At 41.1% G+C, this 17,854-nt stretch overlaps 1 protein-coding gene across 6 annotated transcripts in view; it reads right to left on the reverse strand.

The window, feature by feature from the left end:
- The window catches only part of SIK3 (SIK family kinase 3), a 266,463-nt gene that overhangs the window by 46,924 nt on the left and 201,685 nt on the right, over window positions 1-17,854 (reverse strand). For all 6 annotated transcript variants that reach the window (XM_073021303.1, XM_008020984.3, XM_008020983.3 and 3 more), the window contains 2 exons: window positions 8,595-8,719; window positions 7,677-7,800 (listed from right to left, as the gene is read on the reverse strand). In XM_073021303.1, coding sequence (XP_072877404.1) covers window positions 7,677-7,800; window positions 8,595-8,719 — 249 coding nt within the window. The remainder of the gene's footprint in view (window positions 1-7,676; window positions 7,801-8,594; window positions 8,720-17,854) is intronic.

Consider the following 17,854-nt stretch of genomic DNA (forward strand, 5'->3'; position numbering starts at 1 on the left):
TAGGACCCCCGATCTGAAGCCGGCTCTGGGAAGGGTTCAGTAAGAACCTCTTGCCATGGTGTGAGGTGGTGGGGGTGGAGGATAGAAGACATCCAAGTTGCTCACAGGAAACACTGTGGACATTGGAAAAGTAAAGGAAGTGGTTTGTTTATCTTGCTCTTTTTGCAACAGTATGGTGTAGTAAAACAAACACTGAATTTGAATACTGACTTAGTTACTTATTACCTGTGTGGTTTTGGCAAGTTAACTCATTTCTCTAACTTCAGCTTCCAAAACTTCATCAGCAAGATGATAAAATATGTGCTATTACCTATTCTAAGATATAGTTATATAGCTCAAATTAGATTAAGTAAAAGAAAATAATTTAGGCTGCATATGCTGGCTTCTGCCCATAATCCCAACACTTTGGGAGGCCAAGGTGGGAGGACTGCTTGAGGCCAAGAGTTCAAGACCAGACTGGGCAATGTAGTAAGACTCATCTCTACAAAAAATCTTTTACAAACTCAGCTTGGCATGGTGGCACAGGCCTGTAGTCCTAGCTACTTTGGAGCCTGAGGTAGGAGGACTGTTTGAACCCAGGAGTTTGAGGTTGCAGTGAGCTATGGTCACACCACTAGGCTCTAGCTTGGGTGACAGAGTAAGACCCTGTCACTAAAAATATAAAAATTAAAAAATTGAAATATTTTTTAAAAAGACACTGGCTGGGTGCAGTGGCTCCACACTTGTAATCCCAGAATTTTGGGAGGCCGAGGTGGGCGGTCTTCTTGAGTCCAGGAGTTCAAGACCAGCCTGGGCAACATAATAAGATCCTATCTCTACAAAAAACTACAAATATTAGCTGGGTGTGGTGTCGTGCACCTGTAGTCCAAGCTACTCAGGAGGCTGAGGTGGGAAGATGGCTTGGGCCCGGGAGGCGGAGGCTGCAGTGAGCCAAGATCACGCCACTGCACTCCAGCCTGGGTGACAGAGTGAGATACTATCTCAAAAAATAAAACCATTAAAAAAAGAAATTATTTCATAAACTCAAAAGCCCTAAACAAATGTAATTTCTTGATATTACTACTGATATTATGATGTGGATGAGACTGTACTCTCTAGAGGAGGTTTTGGAGTCAGCATTCTAACAACCCTATGCATTAATTCATTCAACAAATATTTAGGAGTGCCTACTAGAACTCAGGCGCCGTCCAAAGCCCTGGGAACACAGCAGTAAACAAAAACCAAATGCTTATTATGGTCAAGTGGTGATGGGAGGTGAGGAGACAATAAAGTAATGTGAGGTAGTGCTAAGTGCTATGAAGAAAAAGCAGAACTTCAGAAAGAGAATGGTAAGGGTAGCCAGAATAGACCTCTCCGAGGGGACCTGTGACTCCTCTCTGAGGGGAATGTATGTGTTTGGCAAGTCTGAGAAACAGCAAGGAAGGCCCTGTGACTGGAGCTCAGAACCGGAGATGAACAGTTATAGGAAATGAGACCAAAGAAGGGGCAATGACAGCTGTGCCTTGTAGGCCATAATAATAATGACTCCTTGAATTTTATTCTAAATGTAAATGAATGCCACTGGGGGTAGGGTGGTTCTGATTCAGATTTAATATTTACTAAGTCCTACTACATACCAGATCCTATGGTAGGTTATCGACAGTTGTGAAAAAGACATGTTTCGTCTGTACTTTCACTAAGTTCAGTCTGGTGTGGAAGACATACAATGAAAGAAGTAATTGCAATATAAAGCTTGGTAAGCACCATGATAAGAAAAAGTTTAGAGACATGAAGAGTGAATAGAAATTATCTAGATTCTTATTTCTATCCCATCTAATTTTTTTATTCTAAATTCTACAATATAGGAGTGGGTGGAGTGGGGTGGGATAAGGAAGATATATTTTCGGCAGTGGGACATGCTCCAGAAAAAGGAACTTGTTCACGGAACGAGAAGAAAATTAGGGTGACTGGTGGGAGAGTGGGAGCTGGGGCTGAAGAACTAGGCAGGAGTCAGGTTAGAAAGGTATTTCTATGTCATCGTTTCTGAAACAGCAGACAGGAGATCAATTTAGTAAGTCAAAATCAGCATTTTTTTAAACATGGAATAGAATAAAATATATTGGAATGCACTGTACATAGTAAGGTAAGTTTTGCTTTTTAAAAAAAATTGTTGGCTGAGCGCAGTGGCTCATGGAGGTCAAGGAGGGAGGATCGCTTAAGGCTAGGAATTCAAGATTAGCTTGGTCAACAGAGTGAGACTCCATCTCTATGAAAAATTTTTGGCCGGGCACGGTGGCTCATGCCTGTAATCCCAGCACTTTGGGAGGCCAAGGCAGGCGGATCACAAGGTCAGGAGATCGAGATCATCCTGGCTAACACGGTGAAACCCCGTCTCTACTGAAAATACAAAAAAATTAGCCGGGTGTGGTGGCGGGCGCCTAGTCCCAGCTACTCGGGAGGCTGAGGCAGGAGAATGGCGTGAACCCAAGAGGCAGAGCTTGCAGTGAGCCAAGATCGGCCACTGCACTTCAGCCTGGGCGACAGAGTGAGACTCTGTCTCAAAAAAAAAAAAAAAAAAAAAAAAAAAATTAGACGGGCATGATATTGCTTGCCTCTAGTCCCAGCTACTTGGGAGGCTGAGGTGGGAGGACTGCCTGTGCCCAGGAACTGGAGGTTGCAGCAAGCTATGATCACATCACTGTACTTCAGCCTGGATGACAGAGCGAGACTCTGTTTCAAAAAAAAAAAAAAGTCTTTTGTTGTCAGCCAGGGTTGTATATGCCTCTAGTACCAGCTACTTGGGAGACTGAGGCAGGAGGGTCACCTGAGTCCAGGAGTTCAAGTTCAGCCTGGACAAAATAGCAAGACCCCATCTCTATCATCAAGCAAACAAATCTTTTGTTCATTTGTATCTATATATGTGTGTTCTGGGTCACAGTATAAAATGTACTTTTTTGTTTTTATCATAGCCAAAAATGTTTGTAAGTCAATGCTTTGCCACCTTATGGAGTAAACTTTACCTTAGAGGCAATGGTAAACCACTGAAAAGTTTCAGGCTAGAAAACGATATAATCAGATTTGTATGTTTAAGTAAGAGAGAGAGAGAGTGTATGTGTATGTGTGTGTGTGGTATGTTTTATTTATTTTTATGTTTGTGTTCTGGAAAGATTACTCATGTAGCAAAGTTGACAAGGGGGTAGAGGGGGATAAGACTGGAGCCAGGAATCCATATAATCGGCTACTGTTTAATTGAGGCAAGGGAAGATGATAGTATGGTCTTAGAAGTGGCTACAGGAATGGAGGGTTGAATCGACAGGATTTGGTAACTGATCAGCTGTGGCAGTGGTGAGAGAGAAAGCATCGAGGCTTGTGTTGGCCTTGGTCAGATGGTGATGCTATTCACTAAGGCAGCAAATACAGAATAGAGCAAATCTAGGGAGGGAGAAGTTAAGTTCATTTCTGAAGATGTCTCCATTGATTTGACTTCAAGACATGAAAGTGAAGACAATGGTTAGCAAATACTTGGATATGTAGCCCTAGATCCAAGAGGAGAGGTCCAGGCCAAAAAGTTAATTGAGGACTGATCACCACAGTGATCAATGAAGCTATGGCAGTAAATAAGATGGCTCCAGAAAGATCCTGTAAAGATGAAAAGATCTAAAGGATGAGCAGAGAAAAATACGTCTGGCAGAGAAGACTGAGAAGATGTTCCCAGTGGACAGGAGGAAAACTGAAGAATACGGCGTCTCAGAAGCAATGAGAAAAAGTGTTTTAAAATGTAATGAGTGACTCAACAATAAGAAAATAAACAACCTGAATTTTAAAATGACCAAAAGACCTGAAGAGACACCTCAACAAAGACATAGAGATGGCAAATAAGCATAAGAAAAGATGCTCATCCTCATACATCATTAGAGAATTATAAATGAAAATAACAATGAAACACCACTATATACCTATTAGAGTGGCCAAAATCCAAAATGCTGACACCACCAAATGCTGACAAGGATGTGGTACAGCAGAAGCTCTCTCACTGCTGGCAGGAACGCAAAATAGCATAGCCACTTTGGAAGACAGTTTGGCAGTTTCCTATAAAACTATCCATGTTCTTACCATATGATCCAGGAACTATGCTCCTTAGTATTTACCCAAATGAGTTAAAAATTTCTGTCCACACAAAAACCTGCACAAGGATGTTACAGTAGCTTTATTCATAACTGTCAAAATTTGGAAGCAACCAAGATGTCATCAGTAGGTGAAAGGATAAAGGGTGGTACACCCAGGCAACTCAGTGCTAAAAAGAAACCGGCTCTCAAGTCATGAAGAGACATGGAGGAACCTTATTGCATATTACTATTTGAAAAACACCAATCTGAAAAGGCTACATGCTGTATGTTTCCAACCATATGACATTCTGGAAAAGGAAAAACTTGTGGAGACAGTGAAAGGATCAGTGGTTGCAGGGGGTTAGGGAGAAATGGATAAACAGGCAGAGCACAGAGGATTTGGGGGGAAGTGAAACAATTTTATATGATATTACAGTGGTGAAAACATGTCACTATGCATTTGTCAAAACCCACAGAATGTATAACACTGAGAGAAAACCCTAATGTAAGCTATGGACTTTGGGTGATAATGTGTCCATGCATGTTCATTGATTGTTAACAAATGTACCACTCTGGTGGGGCACATCTGATAATAACAGGGGCCGGCAGGGGAGGTAGGCAGGACAGCACAGAGGGTACATGGAAACTGTGTACCTTCCACTCAATATTGCTGTGAATGTAAAGGTGCTCTAAAATATAACTAAAGAGGCAGGGTGCAGTAGCTCACACCAGTAGTCCCAGCACTTTGGGAGATTAAGGCAGGCAGATCACCTGACCTCAGGAGTTTGAGACCAGCCTGGACAACATGGCAAAACCCCATCTCTACCACCAAAAAAAAAAAAAAAATTAGGCGTAGTGGTGTGTGGTATGTGCCTGTAGCTACTTGGGAGGCTAAGGGAGGATCACTTGAGCCTGGGAGGTCAAGCTGCAGTGAGCCATGATCACACTACTGCACTCCAACCTGAGCAACAGAGCAAGACCCAGTCTCAAAAAAGGAAGGAAGGGAGGGAGGGAGGGAGGGAGGGAGGGAGGGAGGAAGGGAGGAAGGGAGAGAGGGAGGAAGGGGAGAGGTGAAGTGTTAATCACTGCTGGGCAGTGATTAAGAAAAAGACTAAGGATATGCAGTTGATCAATAATGAGATCACTGGTGACCCTGGGCAGAACAATACTGGATCACTTCTCTGCTTCCTTTTATAGTAAACTGGAAAGAGTGTGTCTACTTCCTTTGTCTATTTTCCTTCTATTCCTTTTTTGTTGCAACCACGTGATTAAGCTTTCGCTCCTGTTCCTCTGCCAAAAGTGTACTTCAGAATCATTAATGATCTAGGAAGGCGAGGGTGTGGGGGGATAAAAAAGAAACAAAATCATTCATGATCTCTACATTTCTAAATGCAACATTCAGTTCTCAGTCCTCTTACCTGACTTGGCAGCAGCACTGACCCCCACAGCTCCTCACTCCCTCCTCCCTCCTCCTGGGAACGTTTCTTCACTTGTCTCCTAGGACAGCAGGCCCTCTGGCTTACCTCACCAGCAACTCTCATGATCCCTCTTCACCTGCCTGTTCTCTAAATATCGGTTCCAGAGTTTAAATATGTTCCAGAGTTTAATCTGTGGACCTCTTCTCTTCTCTGTAACCACTCTCTAAAAAGTGAGCTCATCTCATGGCTTTAACTATTATCTATACACTGGGGATTCCAGACATACATCCCCAACCCAGATCTCTCTCCTAAATGCAACTGCCTATTCAATATCTCAACTCTGACGTCTAATGTGCACCTCAAACATGACATGTCTAAAACATCTCTCCAAAATGTAAGTATTATTCTCCAGTCATTCCCATCTCAGTTAGCAGTAAATCCATCCTTCCAGTTGCTCAGGACAGAAACTCTGGAGTCTTTCTTTCATATCGAATCTAACACTAAATGTTACTGGAGCCAAACTACCTGGGTTCAAATTCTACTTCAGTCACTTGGAAGCTGTGTTATCTTGGGAAAATTGCCTAATCTCTCCTGGCTTCAGTTTTATCACCAGTAAAACAGAGACAATAATCTTATGTATCTCATAGGTTGTTAAAATAATTAAGTGAGTTAATGCTTGCGAAGTGCTTTGAACAGTGGCTGCCCCACATGGTATGTAGCATCTCTTGAATCTGATCACTTCTTATCATCTCCACCTTGATACCCCAGACTGGGAACCAGCCACCAATATCTCTCATCTAGACTACAGTAAAAGTCTCCTCCTAAATGGTGTCCCTCCTTCAGCCTTTGTACCTTTCAGCCTACTGGCAACACAGCAGCCAAAGTGATCTTTTTTAAGCAAAAGTCACTGCAAAATTTTTCAGCGTTTTTGTATGTTTGAAATTTTTCATCATAAAATTTGGAAAAAACAAAAGTCAGATTACATCACTCCTGTCAAAACCCTCCAATCCTGTACACTTCAGCCAGAGGAAAATCTAAAGTCTTTACACTAACTAGGCCCTAAAATTAAGTTCCCTCTTACCTCTCTGACCTCATCTCTCTTCCTCATCTCTCATCGCTCCTTCCTTCCAGGCACGCAGGCCTCCTTCCCGTTCCTTCCCATGCAGCCATGCTCCCTGCCCTCGGCCTCTGCGCTGATCCCTCAACAGCCGGGGGTTGCTCTTCCCCGGACTGTACAGCATGCACCCTCACCTTCTTTCAGGCTTTGCTGAAAGGTCACTTCCTCCACCAACCACTATCCTAACTCCTCCTCTATTTTACTTTTCTCACAACATTTAGCATCATCTTCTATACTATGAAGTTATCAGTTGAAAGGAGACAAGTTAAATCTACTCCAAGGTTCACCTCTTTGTTCTAAAATGCAATTACCATGGGCTTCTACTTGTTGTCAACCCAGTAGACATATGTTCTTCCTTAAGATGAAAACAGATGATTAAGCAAAACTAATGGCTTTTTGCATTGTCTCTAAAATGTTCCCTTCTTATGTGCAAATAAATGGTGATAAAATGCTGTTAATTCTGCATATCTTGTATCTATTTTCAGTGTTAAATTTTTCCAAGACCTGCCTACCTTACTGCCCACTTATTAAATAAATTTTTAAAAATTTGATTCTGAAGGACAAAGAGCACAGAAATAGGAAATGAAGCAGTGGCAAGACTAATACTTTATCCTTGGCATTTAAAACCACATTGCAATGAGAACCCAATAAGTGGAAATATCCTGGAAAAGGGTAGAAAGACAGAAGTGAAACAAAAACATTTATTGTATTACTGCTATGCCATGGGCCTACTGAGTCTTCACATACATTATCTCATTTAATCCTTACAGTAATAGCAGCCCTCACAAAACTCTCAGCCAATGTATAGATGAGGAAACTAAAGCTGAGACAGACTTAGGGCCCAGATCCAAACCCAGGCAGGGCTATCTGATGCCAAAACCTGTATGCTCTGTTTCTACAGAACCTTGCCTCCTGGAGGCATCAGGTCAGCAAGCTGGAGTTAAAAAAGATTGTAAGTGGGGCATTTATACTCCATCGCTAAATTTCTGGGATAACTCCTCAGTGGGTCTAACTTTCATGAACTCATTCATAGCTGGGTGCTAGCGACTTCCTTACCTGTGGACATAAAAAATGGGATGCGGAACTTTCCACTCAGCACGCGGGCCCGCAGGTTCTGCAGTGTGCTTCCATCAAACGGCAGGGCACCGCACACAAGCACATAGAGGACAACTCCAAGGCTCTGCATCCCAAACAGACAGGATGTACAATTAATCGCATCAGGGGAAACAAACACGACCACTGTAGTGTGTGTATGCAGATGATGGTGAGTCATGCATACGATTACAGAACAAACTTCTTCTTCTATCTTAGAACAGTTAACTATCTTCTTTGCTTCTAGGCATTAATTTAGGGTAACATCCAAATTTTTCTCAGTACTCATTCTCCAGGGATAAGGTAAATGGTCACAGTAGAAAGAATCTCTGTTCTTGGCAAGGGCCCCCATCCAAGCTGGCCCTTGGGGATGCAAAGGGGAAATTTGAAATCTGTGGCTCAGTCCACAAGGTAAGCATTGGAGAAAAGACTTTGCACAAGTAGGCAGGGTGCAGTGGCTCATCCGTATAATCCCAGCACTTTGGGAGGCCAAGGCGGGAGGATCACCTGAGGTCAGGAGTTTGAGACTAGCCTGGCCAACATGGTGAAACCCTGTCTCTACTAAAAATACAAAAATTAGCCAAGTGTGGTGGCGTGTGCCTGTGATCCCAGCTACTTGGGAGGCTGAGGCAGGAGACTCACTTGAACCTGGGAGGTGGAGGTTGCAGTGAGCCAAGATCGTGCTGCTGTTCTCCAGCCTAGGTGACAGAGTGAGACTGTTTCCAAAAAAAAAAAAGACTTTGCACAGGAATTGGGACTTGAAAGAACAGGTGACCAGGATCTCAATTCATGTGCATGATTATGTATCTTTCAGCATGCGAAGAGCTGTCATCAACCAAGGGTAGCTAATGCTATGGGGTGTAAGAGAAGGCAATTACTTACCCAGATGTCCACTTTGGGCCCATCATATTCTTTTCCTTCAAAGAGTTCAGGTGCAGCATAGGGAGGGCTGCCACACCAGGTCTTCAGCAGCTGCCCAGGAGTGAAGAGGTTACTGAAACCAAAATCTAGAAAGGCAAATGGACATAATTCATATTATTGTTAACCTTTTTATTGTAACTGAGCAAACACTAGTCTCTAGTTACTAAAGATTCCCAATCATTAAGTCTGAATATTAAATGCAAAAAGAGAACATTTAGAAACCACATAGCTAGACACTTAAAACAATAATAGTAAAACAAAGATACAGATGAGCTGAAATACAAAGACAAACACGATCAGTTTATGTCAGCAGAAATAGTACTGCTCCCTTTGTAAACTGAGGCAGAATAAAGCGAGTGGTACTTGTTCCTTTAAGAAAGCAAATGGGGCCGGGCGCGGTGGCTCACGCCTGTAATCCCAACACTTTGGGAGGCCGAGGTGGGCAGATCATGAGGTCAGGAGATCATCCTGACCAACATGGTGAAACCCCGTCTCTACTAAAATACAAAAAATTAGCCGGGCGTAGTGGTGTGCACCTGTAGTCCCAGCTACTCGGGAGGCTGAGGCAGGGGAATTGCTTGAACTCAGGAGGTGGAGGTTGCAGTGAGCCGAGATGGTGCCACTGCACTCCAGCCTGGCGACAGAGTGAGACTGTCTCAAAATAAATAAATAAATACATAAATACATAAATACATAAATACATAAATAAAAGAATGCAAATGAAACTGGGTGATGTTAAGATCACATTAGAATCAGGAAACACATGTAAGCCTACTCAGCTGGACCCAGAATTTTTATGTTATTTTTACTTCTTATGACAAACACATCTATGACCATTTAAAAATTACAAAAAGTGACATTATAATTAAGTAGTTTATTCAAAAGGAAGAATATGCAACTTATTTACAAACTGAAGCAAGAACGCTTACATTTTAACTTTCCTGGTGCTTCAATTTCCCTCCCTTCTTCTCTCTCTCTTCTACTGCTATAAGAGGCAGCAGATGGGAGGCAGCAGAGATGAGTCTTTGGGAGCTACAGTAAGACAATGAGCAAGGATGGCCGGCCAAAGGATTGAGGCTTTGGTGTAGAAATGCTTTTATGTATGTATGTATACCCATGTGACAGGCTAGAAATCCCTCACGCCCCAGGGACACCATGCTCCCTGCAATCCCAGCATCTGAAAATGTTAAGCACCCATCTACTCTCTGAAACTCGTCCCTCTTTTCTGGTTTTACTCCTGTTGACAACTCTCCTTTTGCTATTTGCTTTCCTTCTTTCTACCTTCTACAGAAGGTGTTTTTCAGTAGGCTCTGCTGATTTTAACTGCCTCTCCTTGCTCTATGTTTTCTCAGGGCTAACTCTTTTAATCTCACCACTTCTACCAGCATTTGTTTGGGGATAATTCCCCAAATTTATATGTCTGGCCCTGGTACCACTCTTAAGTTCCTGGCATGAATCCCCAATACTTGCTTGGGAAGAAATACCTCAAACCCACCATTTTCCAAAGTCATCCCTGCGCTTTCAGTGCTTCTACCCTCATTAGTGACATCACCACCTGTGCTACTAGAAACACTGGAGTCATCTTCAAGTCCTTTCTCCCTCTTGTTTCCCATTTCAAGCTGGTAATAAAACTCTTACTGCTTCAACTCCGTGTGTCTTGAATCCACCTCCTCTTTTCTATTTCCTCTTCTACCACTGCAGTTCATACTCTTATCATCCCTAGGTTAGACTGATGCTACTGCTTACTTCCTGTCTATTTCATTTTCCCCTAAGCCATCCTTTCATAGCACAAAGTTACACAAACCAGATCCTGTTACCTCCTCGCTCAAAAACACGGGCTGGCTCCCTTCTGCTTACAGAACAGTCTTCATTTCAGCACCATCATTTAAGGTTCTTCACAACCCAGCTCCATCCCATCTTTCCTATTTATCCCTGGCCATGCTAGTCACTAGACTATTCACATCCTGTGTGTACGTGCCTTCCATATGCTATTTCCTCTCTGTGCCATGCCTTTTCCTTTCTTTTCCATCTTTAATGTGTCACTCATTTTCAAGGCCCGGTCAAATATGACCTCCTGTATGAAGGTTTAACTGATTTAAACCAGAAACCACCATGTCAATGGCCTCCTCCTCTGTGCTTCCACAGCCTTTTGTTTATGCCTCTACATCCCATTAGTGCTCTGCCATATATACATATATATATATATTTTTTTTTTTTCTTTTTTTTTTTGAGATGGAGTTTCACTCTTGTTGCCCAGGCTGGAGTACAATGGCGTGATCTTGGCTCACCGCAACCTCCACCTCCCAGGTTCAAGCGATTCTCCTGTGTCAGCCTCCCAAGTAGCTGGGAATACAGGTATGTGCCACCACGCCCGGCTAATTTTTGTATTTTTAGTATAAACAGGGTTTCTCCATGTTGGTCAGGCTGGTCTCGAACTCCCAACCTCAGGTGATCCACCCACTCGGCCACCCAAAGTGCTGGGATTACAAGTGTGAGCCACTGCGCCCGGCCTCTGCCTTATATTATACTTAATTGTATTGTGTGTTTATACCCTCCGCTAATTAGTAAATGGAGGAGATATCATTTTATTTATCCTAGTCACTACACAGTGGTTCTAATATATAGCAGAGACTCAAGAAAGGGTCACGAAATTAAACTGCAATAAAATCACTGGGCCAATCCTCTCATCACCTCCTGACTACTGGAGACTTCTCAGATTGACAATGGCAGCTGGCCAGCAACGAGAGCCTCTGCCTCCTAGCTGTCCCTCCCAAGGTTCTAAAATTAACTTAATGATCATAAGGGGTGTGGCAGTCAGGACCACAAATAGAATCATTATAGCTTCTTCTATGAGAAGATGAATACTCTCATTCATTAATGGAAATAAATAATACTTCTTCTGTGAAGTCCTCCTGGATCCCCTACAAGAAATGTCCCCTATCTACTCTGTTTGTACTTTCCCTTTATTATTTGAATACATATATAATGTATTCTTTTAGCTTCTGAAAAACACACTCTCTTGTAAAGATCCACCCTCTCTCTCTAGTTCCTTAAGGACTCCTTATTCTTCTCTCTTTCACAGTATCTAACAGTGTTTAACACAGTGGGCACTTAATGTTGACTATGAACGAAACTGCATTTAACGCTCTACAACTAACCTACAACTTTTGAAACACTGTAACTTTCACTTACAAATTAAAGTCTTGCACACACTAGTCACTGCTAAGATTTTTTCTTAGCAGAGTGGGGACAGGTTGCTAAAAATCCCAGCAACTGAGATTCAGCAAAGTTGATGTCTCTGGGAATTATCCAGAAAGAAGTTCCTTAAGTTTGCAAAAATAAAAGATAGAAAAAAGATCCTTAGGTTTGCAAAAACCTTCACCAGGTCCTTTTCCATGATCAGCCTTCCTCTTCTCCACAGTGCAGAGGAGAAATGCAAATATTTCTATTCTGCCTGATGGATTCTGGCACTGGAATGACTGGATAACAAATTCTAGAAGAATCATGGAGTTTTTTGTTTGTGTTTTCAACGGAGCATGCAACAGGCTAAGCAATGAATTTAAACCAGTTGAGTTTAAGTTTTCCTATAAGCAGATAACATGTACAGATTTCTCATTTTGAACCACTAATGTTTAGTAACCTTTCTGGCATCTTACTTTGCCAGGGAGGTGAAGGCACAAACCTCATAGCGTGAGCTTGTTATTTTATCTACAAAACAGGAAATTGTTACAAAGAAAACAATATCAAAGAGAACCAGTTTCAGCAATGTCTGCAGGCTTAGACTCCTAATAGTTACAAGGATTTTATGAAAGAAATAAGTATATGAGAATGAATGATATATTAGGGCCAGACAACTAGAGAGGGCCACATCTGCAGAAGCACCTGCTTCCACTATGTTACATCCAAACAGCTGGCTTCAACAGCTAGACCCAATGACCAAACACAAGATTTCTGTAAGATTCAACAACAACCAAATACTACTGGCTTGCTCTCATCTCCTATTATGCACCAAACAAAATCCTCTAGTCTCAGAAACCTGTCGAGAGGGCTCCTATAGTCATTCCAAGTATTGTTACTCCCAACTCTAAGGTGTACATTCAAGCAAAATCTTGCTATTCCCTGCCTACAAGACACCTTTTACCCCCTAATTATGGGCAGATTCCTTTAGTTACTGAGCCTGCGGTATCCTAATTCTTTCTTTAAGGTACCAAACCTAACAGGATCTGATCCACTTTCCCTTTTCAATATACATATTATTATAAATTGATAATTTCATTGAAAGCATATGGCTGTCTTCTCTTCCCTAGCAGTGGCTGTTTACTAGTATTTCACATTAATCTTCACTACTGCTAAGCATCTTGTAAGTTAAAATTCTGGCTAATTTGCTGCCCATTCAGCTATAACATAACTTATTTTCTGAACATTTAAATTATCCATGTGGGAAAGCCTCAAATTATTACCATGTACTAAATCTGAAAGTCATTTTGAAAATTCAGTGCTTTCCAATCAATACTTCTGGGACTGAATAACTGGGATGGGAGAATACCTCCTCTTCACTCTCTTAGTTGCTTACCTTTGGGGACATTTTGCTACACATTTTAAGAGGAATGGAAGGAAAAAATACAGTTAAAACAAACTAATCTATTTTAGGTTTTGTTGATAGTTTAGCAATGTACTAGGTGAATGCTGGGGTGTGTGGTAGGAAATGGAGGTGGGGAACAGATAGACATGGAACAGAATCACTAAGAGTTTTGCTGTTTTTAGTTATCTACATGTATAAACGACTGGAAAAAAACTGAAAGATCATCCAAGTTGGAGGAAAAAAATTCTCATAACAACAATTCAAGCAATGAGTAAAAAAGAATGAGGAAGAATTCTCACTGGCTTAAGTCAGAAATGCCAAAGAAAAAGGTAAAGAAAAACTTTTTTGTTTGTTTTTTTTGAGATGGAGTCTTGCTCTGTTTCCCTGGCGGGAGTGCAGTGGCACAATCAGAGCTCACTGAAGCCTGTAACTCCTGGGCTCAAGCCATCTTCCTGCCTCAGCCTCCTAAATAGCTGGGACTATGGGCAAACACCACCATGCCTAGCTATTTTAAAAAAAAATTTGTAGTGATGGGGGTCTTGCTATGTTGTCCAGGTTGGTCTCAAATTCCTGGGCTCAAGTGATCCTCCCTCCTAGGCCTTCCTAAGTGCCAGGATTACAAGCAACAGCCGCTGCACCAAGCCAAGAAAAGCTTTAGAGCTTAAGTTTGATCTGAACTTGAACCTAGAAAACCATTTCTATTTAATAGGCTTGTTCATCTTATTTGGGCTCTGGAGCTGTTCTAATTCACAATGTCTTTCATTATTTACTAAAGCTTCTTATTCTTAATGTCTCTTTTATAAGTCTCTAAATAAGTTCCTCCATTTCCTTTACTCTATGTAACATGTATTTATGGAACCCTTCCAATGGGTATAGCAATGTGTTCGTTCTTCTAACAAACCAAAGGCATAAAAGATAGTTCTAGGGAAAGGTTCAAAGGAAGCAGAACTTGGTTGAATGGCCAGGATCTGGAGAGGCAATGAAGGAAGGTGGAAAGGGTGCTCTGAATGGCAGTCAGGAGGGAGCACGGCAAGGGCAGAACACTTAGAATTAACTTGCTAAGTTCAAGTGACAAGCAAGACACTGCCCTGGGTACAATAAAGGGTTTGTAGGGGCATATGGCAAGAAACACAGTAGCATCAGGCCAGATAAAATACAGCTTCAAATGACAGAATGAAGAACTCGGACTTCATCCTGTGAACCGTTACTATTTTTTCTTTCCTTCTTTCTTCCCCTACATTTAAAAATTTTATTAGACTTCAGATACAAAAAATGTGATTATGAATTTATTATAACCTTTGGCTCATGATACTCTCCATGCTCCACTCATTTACTGCTTTTATTTAAATTGTTTTTTCCCTACAGCCTTGAGATAAGGAATATGAAATATATTACTTCATATTCTTAATGTCTCTTTTATAAGTCCCTCATAAAATATTCTCTTATAAAATGTTCTTTCTTTTTTCTTTCTAATTTTTAAATTTTAAAATATAGAATAAAATAGAGACAGGGTCTCGCTATGTTGCCCAGGCTGGTCTCGAACTCCTGAGCTCAAATGATCCTCTCACCTCGGCCTCCCAAAGTGCTGGGATTGCAGGCATGAGCCACTGCACCTGGCCATAACGTATTTCTTATATTTCATATTCCATACAATTCACCCATTTAAAGTGTAATGCTCAGTGGCTTTAAGTACAGTCACTGAGTTGTGCAACCATTACCACAATCAATTTTAGAACATTTTCCACCTTGTAAGGAAAAGACAGTGAAAAAACAAAAGAAGAAATTTTAGAACATTTTCATCACCCCAAAAAGAAACCCTGTACTAATTAGGAGTTACTCCACAACACCCTTCAAGTCTCTCACCAATTGCCCAGCCCTAGGCTTTCTACTTTCCGTCTCTATGGACTTGTCAATCTTGAACATTGCACATAAATGGATTCATACAATATATAAGCTTTAGTGTCTGGCTTCTTTCGCTGAGCATAATGTTTTGGAGGTTCATCCATGTTGTTGCACGTGTCAGCACTTCAGTCTATTTTACTGCTGAATAACATCCACGGTATGGACATTCCACATTTCATTTATCCATTCATCGGCTGGTGAACATTCAGGTTGTTTCCATTTTGCAGTGACTACAAATAATACTGCTATGAACATTTATGTGAGTTTCTGTGTGGCCATATGGTTTCATTTCTCTTGGATACGTACCTGGGAGTGGAACTGCTAGGTCATATGGTAACTCTGTTTAACTTTTTAGGAAGGATCCAAACTGCTATCCAAAGTGGCTGTACCGTTATACATCCCTACCAGCAATGTACAAGGATTCCAATTTCTCCACATCTTTGCCAACACTTATTGTCTTTATTATTACTACTTATTAAATTGTTAATTCAGCTATCCCAGTGGATGTGAAATGGTATCTTACTGTGGTTTTCATTTACATTTCCCTGATGGCCAATAAGGCTGGGCATCTTTTTGTGTGCTTTTCAGTCACTTGTATATCTGCTTTGGAGAAATGTCTATTAAAATCTTTTGCACAGTTTAAAATTGGGTTATCTTATTATTGAGTTGTGAGTGTTCCTTATACATTCTGTATACAAATCTCTTATTAGATATATGATTTGCAAATATTTTCTCCCATTCTGTGGATTTTCATTATCTTGATGATATCCTTTGATGCACAAAAGTTTTAAATGTTGATGAGGTCCAATTTATCTATATTTCCTTTTGTCACTTATGCTTTTGGTGTGAATATAAAGGAACAGTAAAACACAGTTCTTTCTGAAGAGGTTTGAGAGCCACTCTTACAGGCAATAAAGAGTTGCCAGAACTTCTGGCGCAGGCAGGTGATGTGGTAAAATAAACTAGAAAGCAAGATTAGGTTAGGTGTGAGATGAATATTGAAGGCTGTGATCAGGTGAGATAGTGAAAATGAGAAAAACAATTCAAAAGATGTTTTGAAAAGAGTGGACAGTACTTGATAACAAACAGAATACATGGGATGAGAAAGAAGTAGTAGAGAATATGGCCCTGAAGTGTCTGAGCAGATGACAGACTTAAGCAAAGCAGAAGTTGGGAGTTTGGGAAGAAAAAAAAATTACTTTTTCTTTATGTCCTGACTTTGAGAAGGTGATCAGAAATTTAAGTGAAGATATTCTGAGAAACTGAATTATAGTAATAAATGGATAAAATATTTTTGAAAAAAAAGTCGAGAAAAGGGAAGGATGAGAATTAAAGCTTCGAAAACACTCAGAGGTACTTCCTATTCCCTAGGTGGAAGAATAGAAAGAGGATGCAGCAAAAAGGAGAGAGAAAGTGTGGTCAAAGGAAAAAAGTCAGGAAAATGTAACAAGGAAACTGAGAGAGGAGAAAAGCATTCCACAGAAGAAAAAGGTGGCTTACAGCATCCATATTCATCTCATTCAAGTGTTATGTAACTTTGATCGGAGGGAAAACCAATGATGACATAATTACTCTCGATGAGAAATGGTATCATTTTCCCCTCAGAATTTTTGTTTATTTGTTTGCTGTAAAGACAGCCTAAGTCACAGAAATGCACTACAAATATAATTCAGATCCATTCAGAGTTATCTAAAATGTCAAGCTGTGAATAAAATTAGGCATTTCTTACCAAGATTGATGACAACCAATAGATACGAATCCTAAGTTATATACAAATACATTCAGGGTACTTAGAAATGAAAGTCGTGGCCATGCAGGTGAGTGGCAAGAGCCCTGGAGCCCGGTATCCCGGGAAGACCTGGAACTGGACTGTCCTTGACTCATCTCTTCAGTGCAACACTTTTCCTATTTGTGCTGCACTGTGGAGTATTAAACAGATGTTTTTCAAAGGACTCTCTGTTGAGTGCTGTGCTAGAGCACCTTGTATTTATTACCTCATTGAGATGAGCATTATTTTTGTTTTATGCCTGAGATGTGAGGTTCAGAAGTAAAGTAACATTCCCAAGTACAAAGGTTAAAGAAAAGTTAGTACGAACCAGATCCAGCCTATAATGTCAGTTCTCAGTGCCCTCAAAGTCCAGGCCTACATTGTACTTTCAGCATCATGTATGTGTTTATGTTTAAGTTCATGTACATCCCATAATTGTTTTTATTGAAATTTGTAAATCTGCCAGGCAGTGTGGCTCACACCTGTAATCCCAGTACTTTGGGAGGCCAAGGTGGGTGGATCACCTGAGGTCAGGAGTTCAAGACCAGCCTGGCCAACTTGGCAAAACCCTGTCTCTACTAAAAATACAAAAATTAGCCAGGTGTGGTGGTTGGCACCTGAAATCCCAGCTACTCGGGAGGCTGAGGCAGGAGAATCGCTTGAACCCAGGAGGTGGAGGGTTGCGCCAGAGCCAAAATTGCACCACTGCACTCTAGTCCGGGTGACAAGAGCAAAACATTGTCTCAAAAAAAAAAACAAAAAACAAAAATCTTGCAAACTCCTTAGTTATTACAGTTTACTGTTTTTCATTTTATTACTGACTGCCACCCTTTGCTCTGCTTATGTTAAGTCCCAAAGACACGTAATGCTTCAGGAATACTACGTCAAGTTTCTTTTAAAAACACGCATGGAAAAGAATGGCAGACACTGTATATCAATGGGAAAAGGATAAATTTCTCAATAAGTGGC

This window comes from Chlorocebus sabaeus, chromosome 1 (genome assembly GCF_047675955.1).
Source record: "Chlorocebus sabaeus isolate Y175 chromosome 1, mChlSab1.0.hap1, whole genome shotgun sequence".
Lineage (NCBI taxonomy): Eukaryota > Metazoa > Chordata > Mammalia > Primates > Cercopithecidae > Chlorocebus > Chlorocebus sabaeus.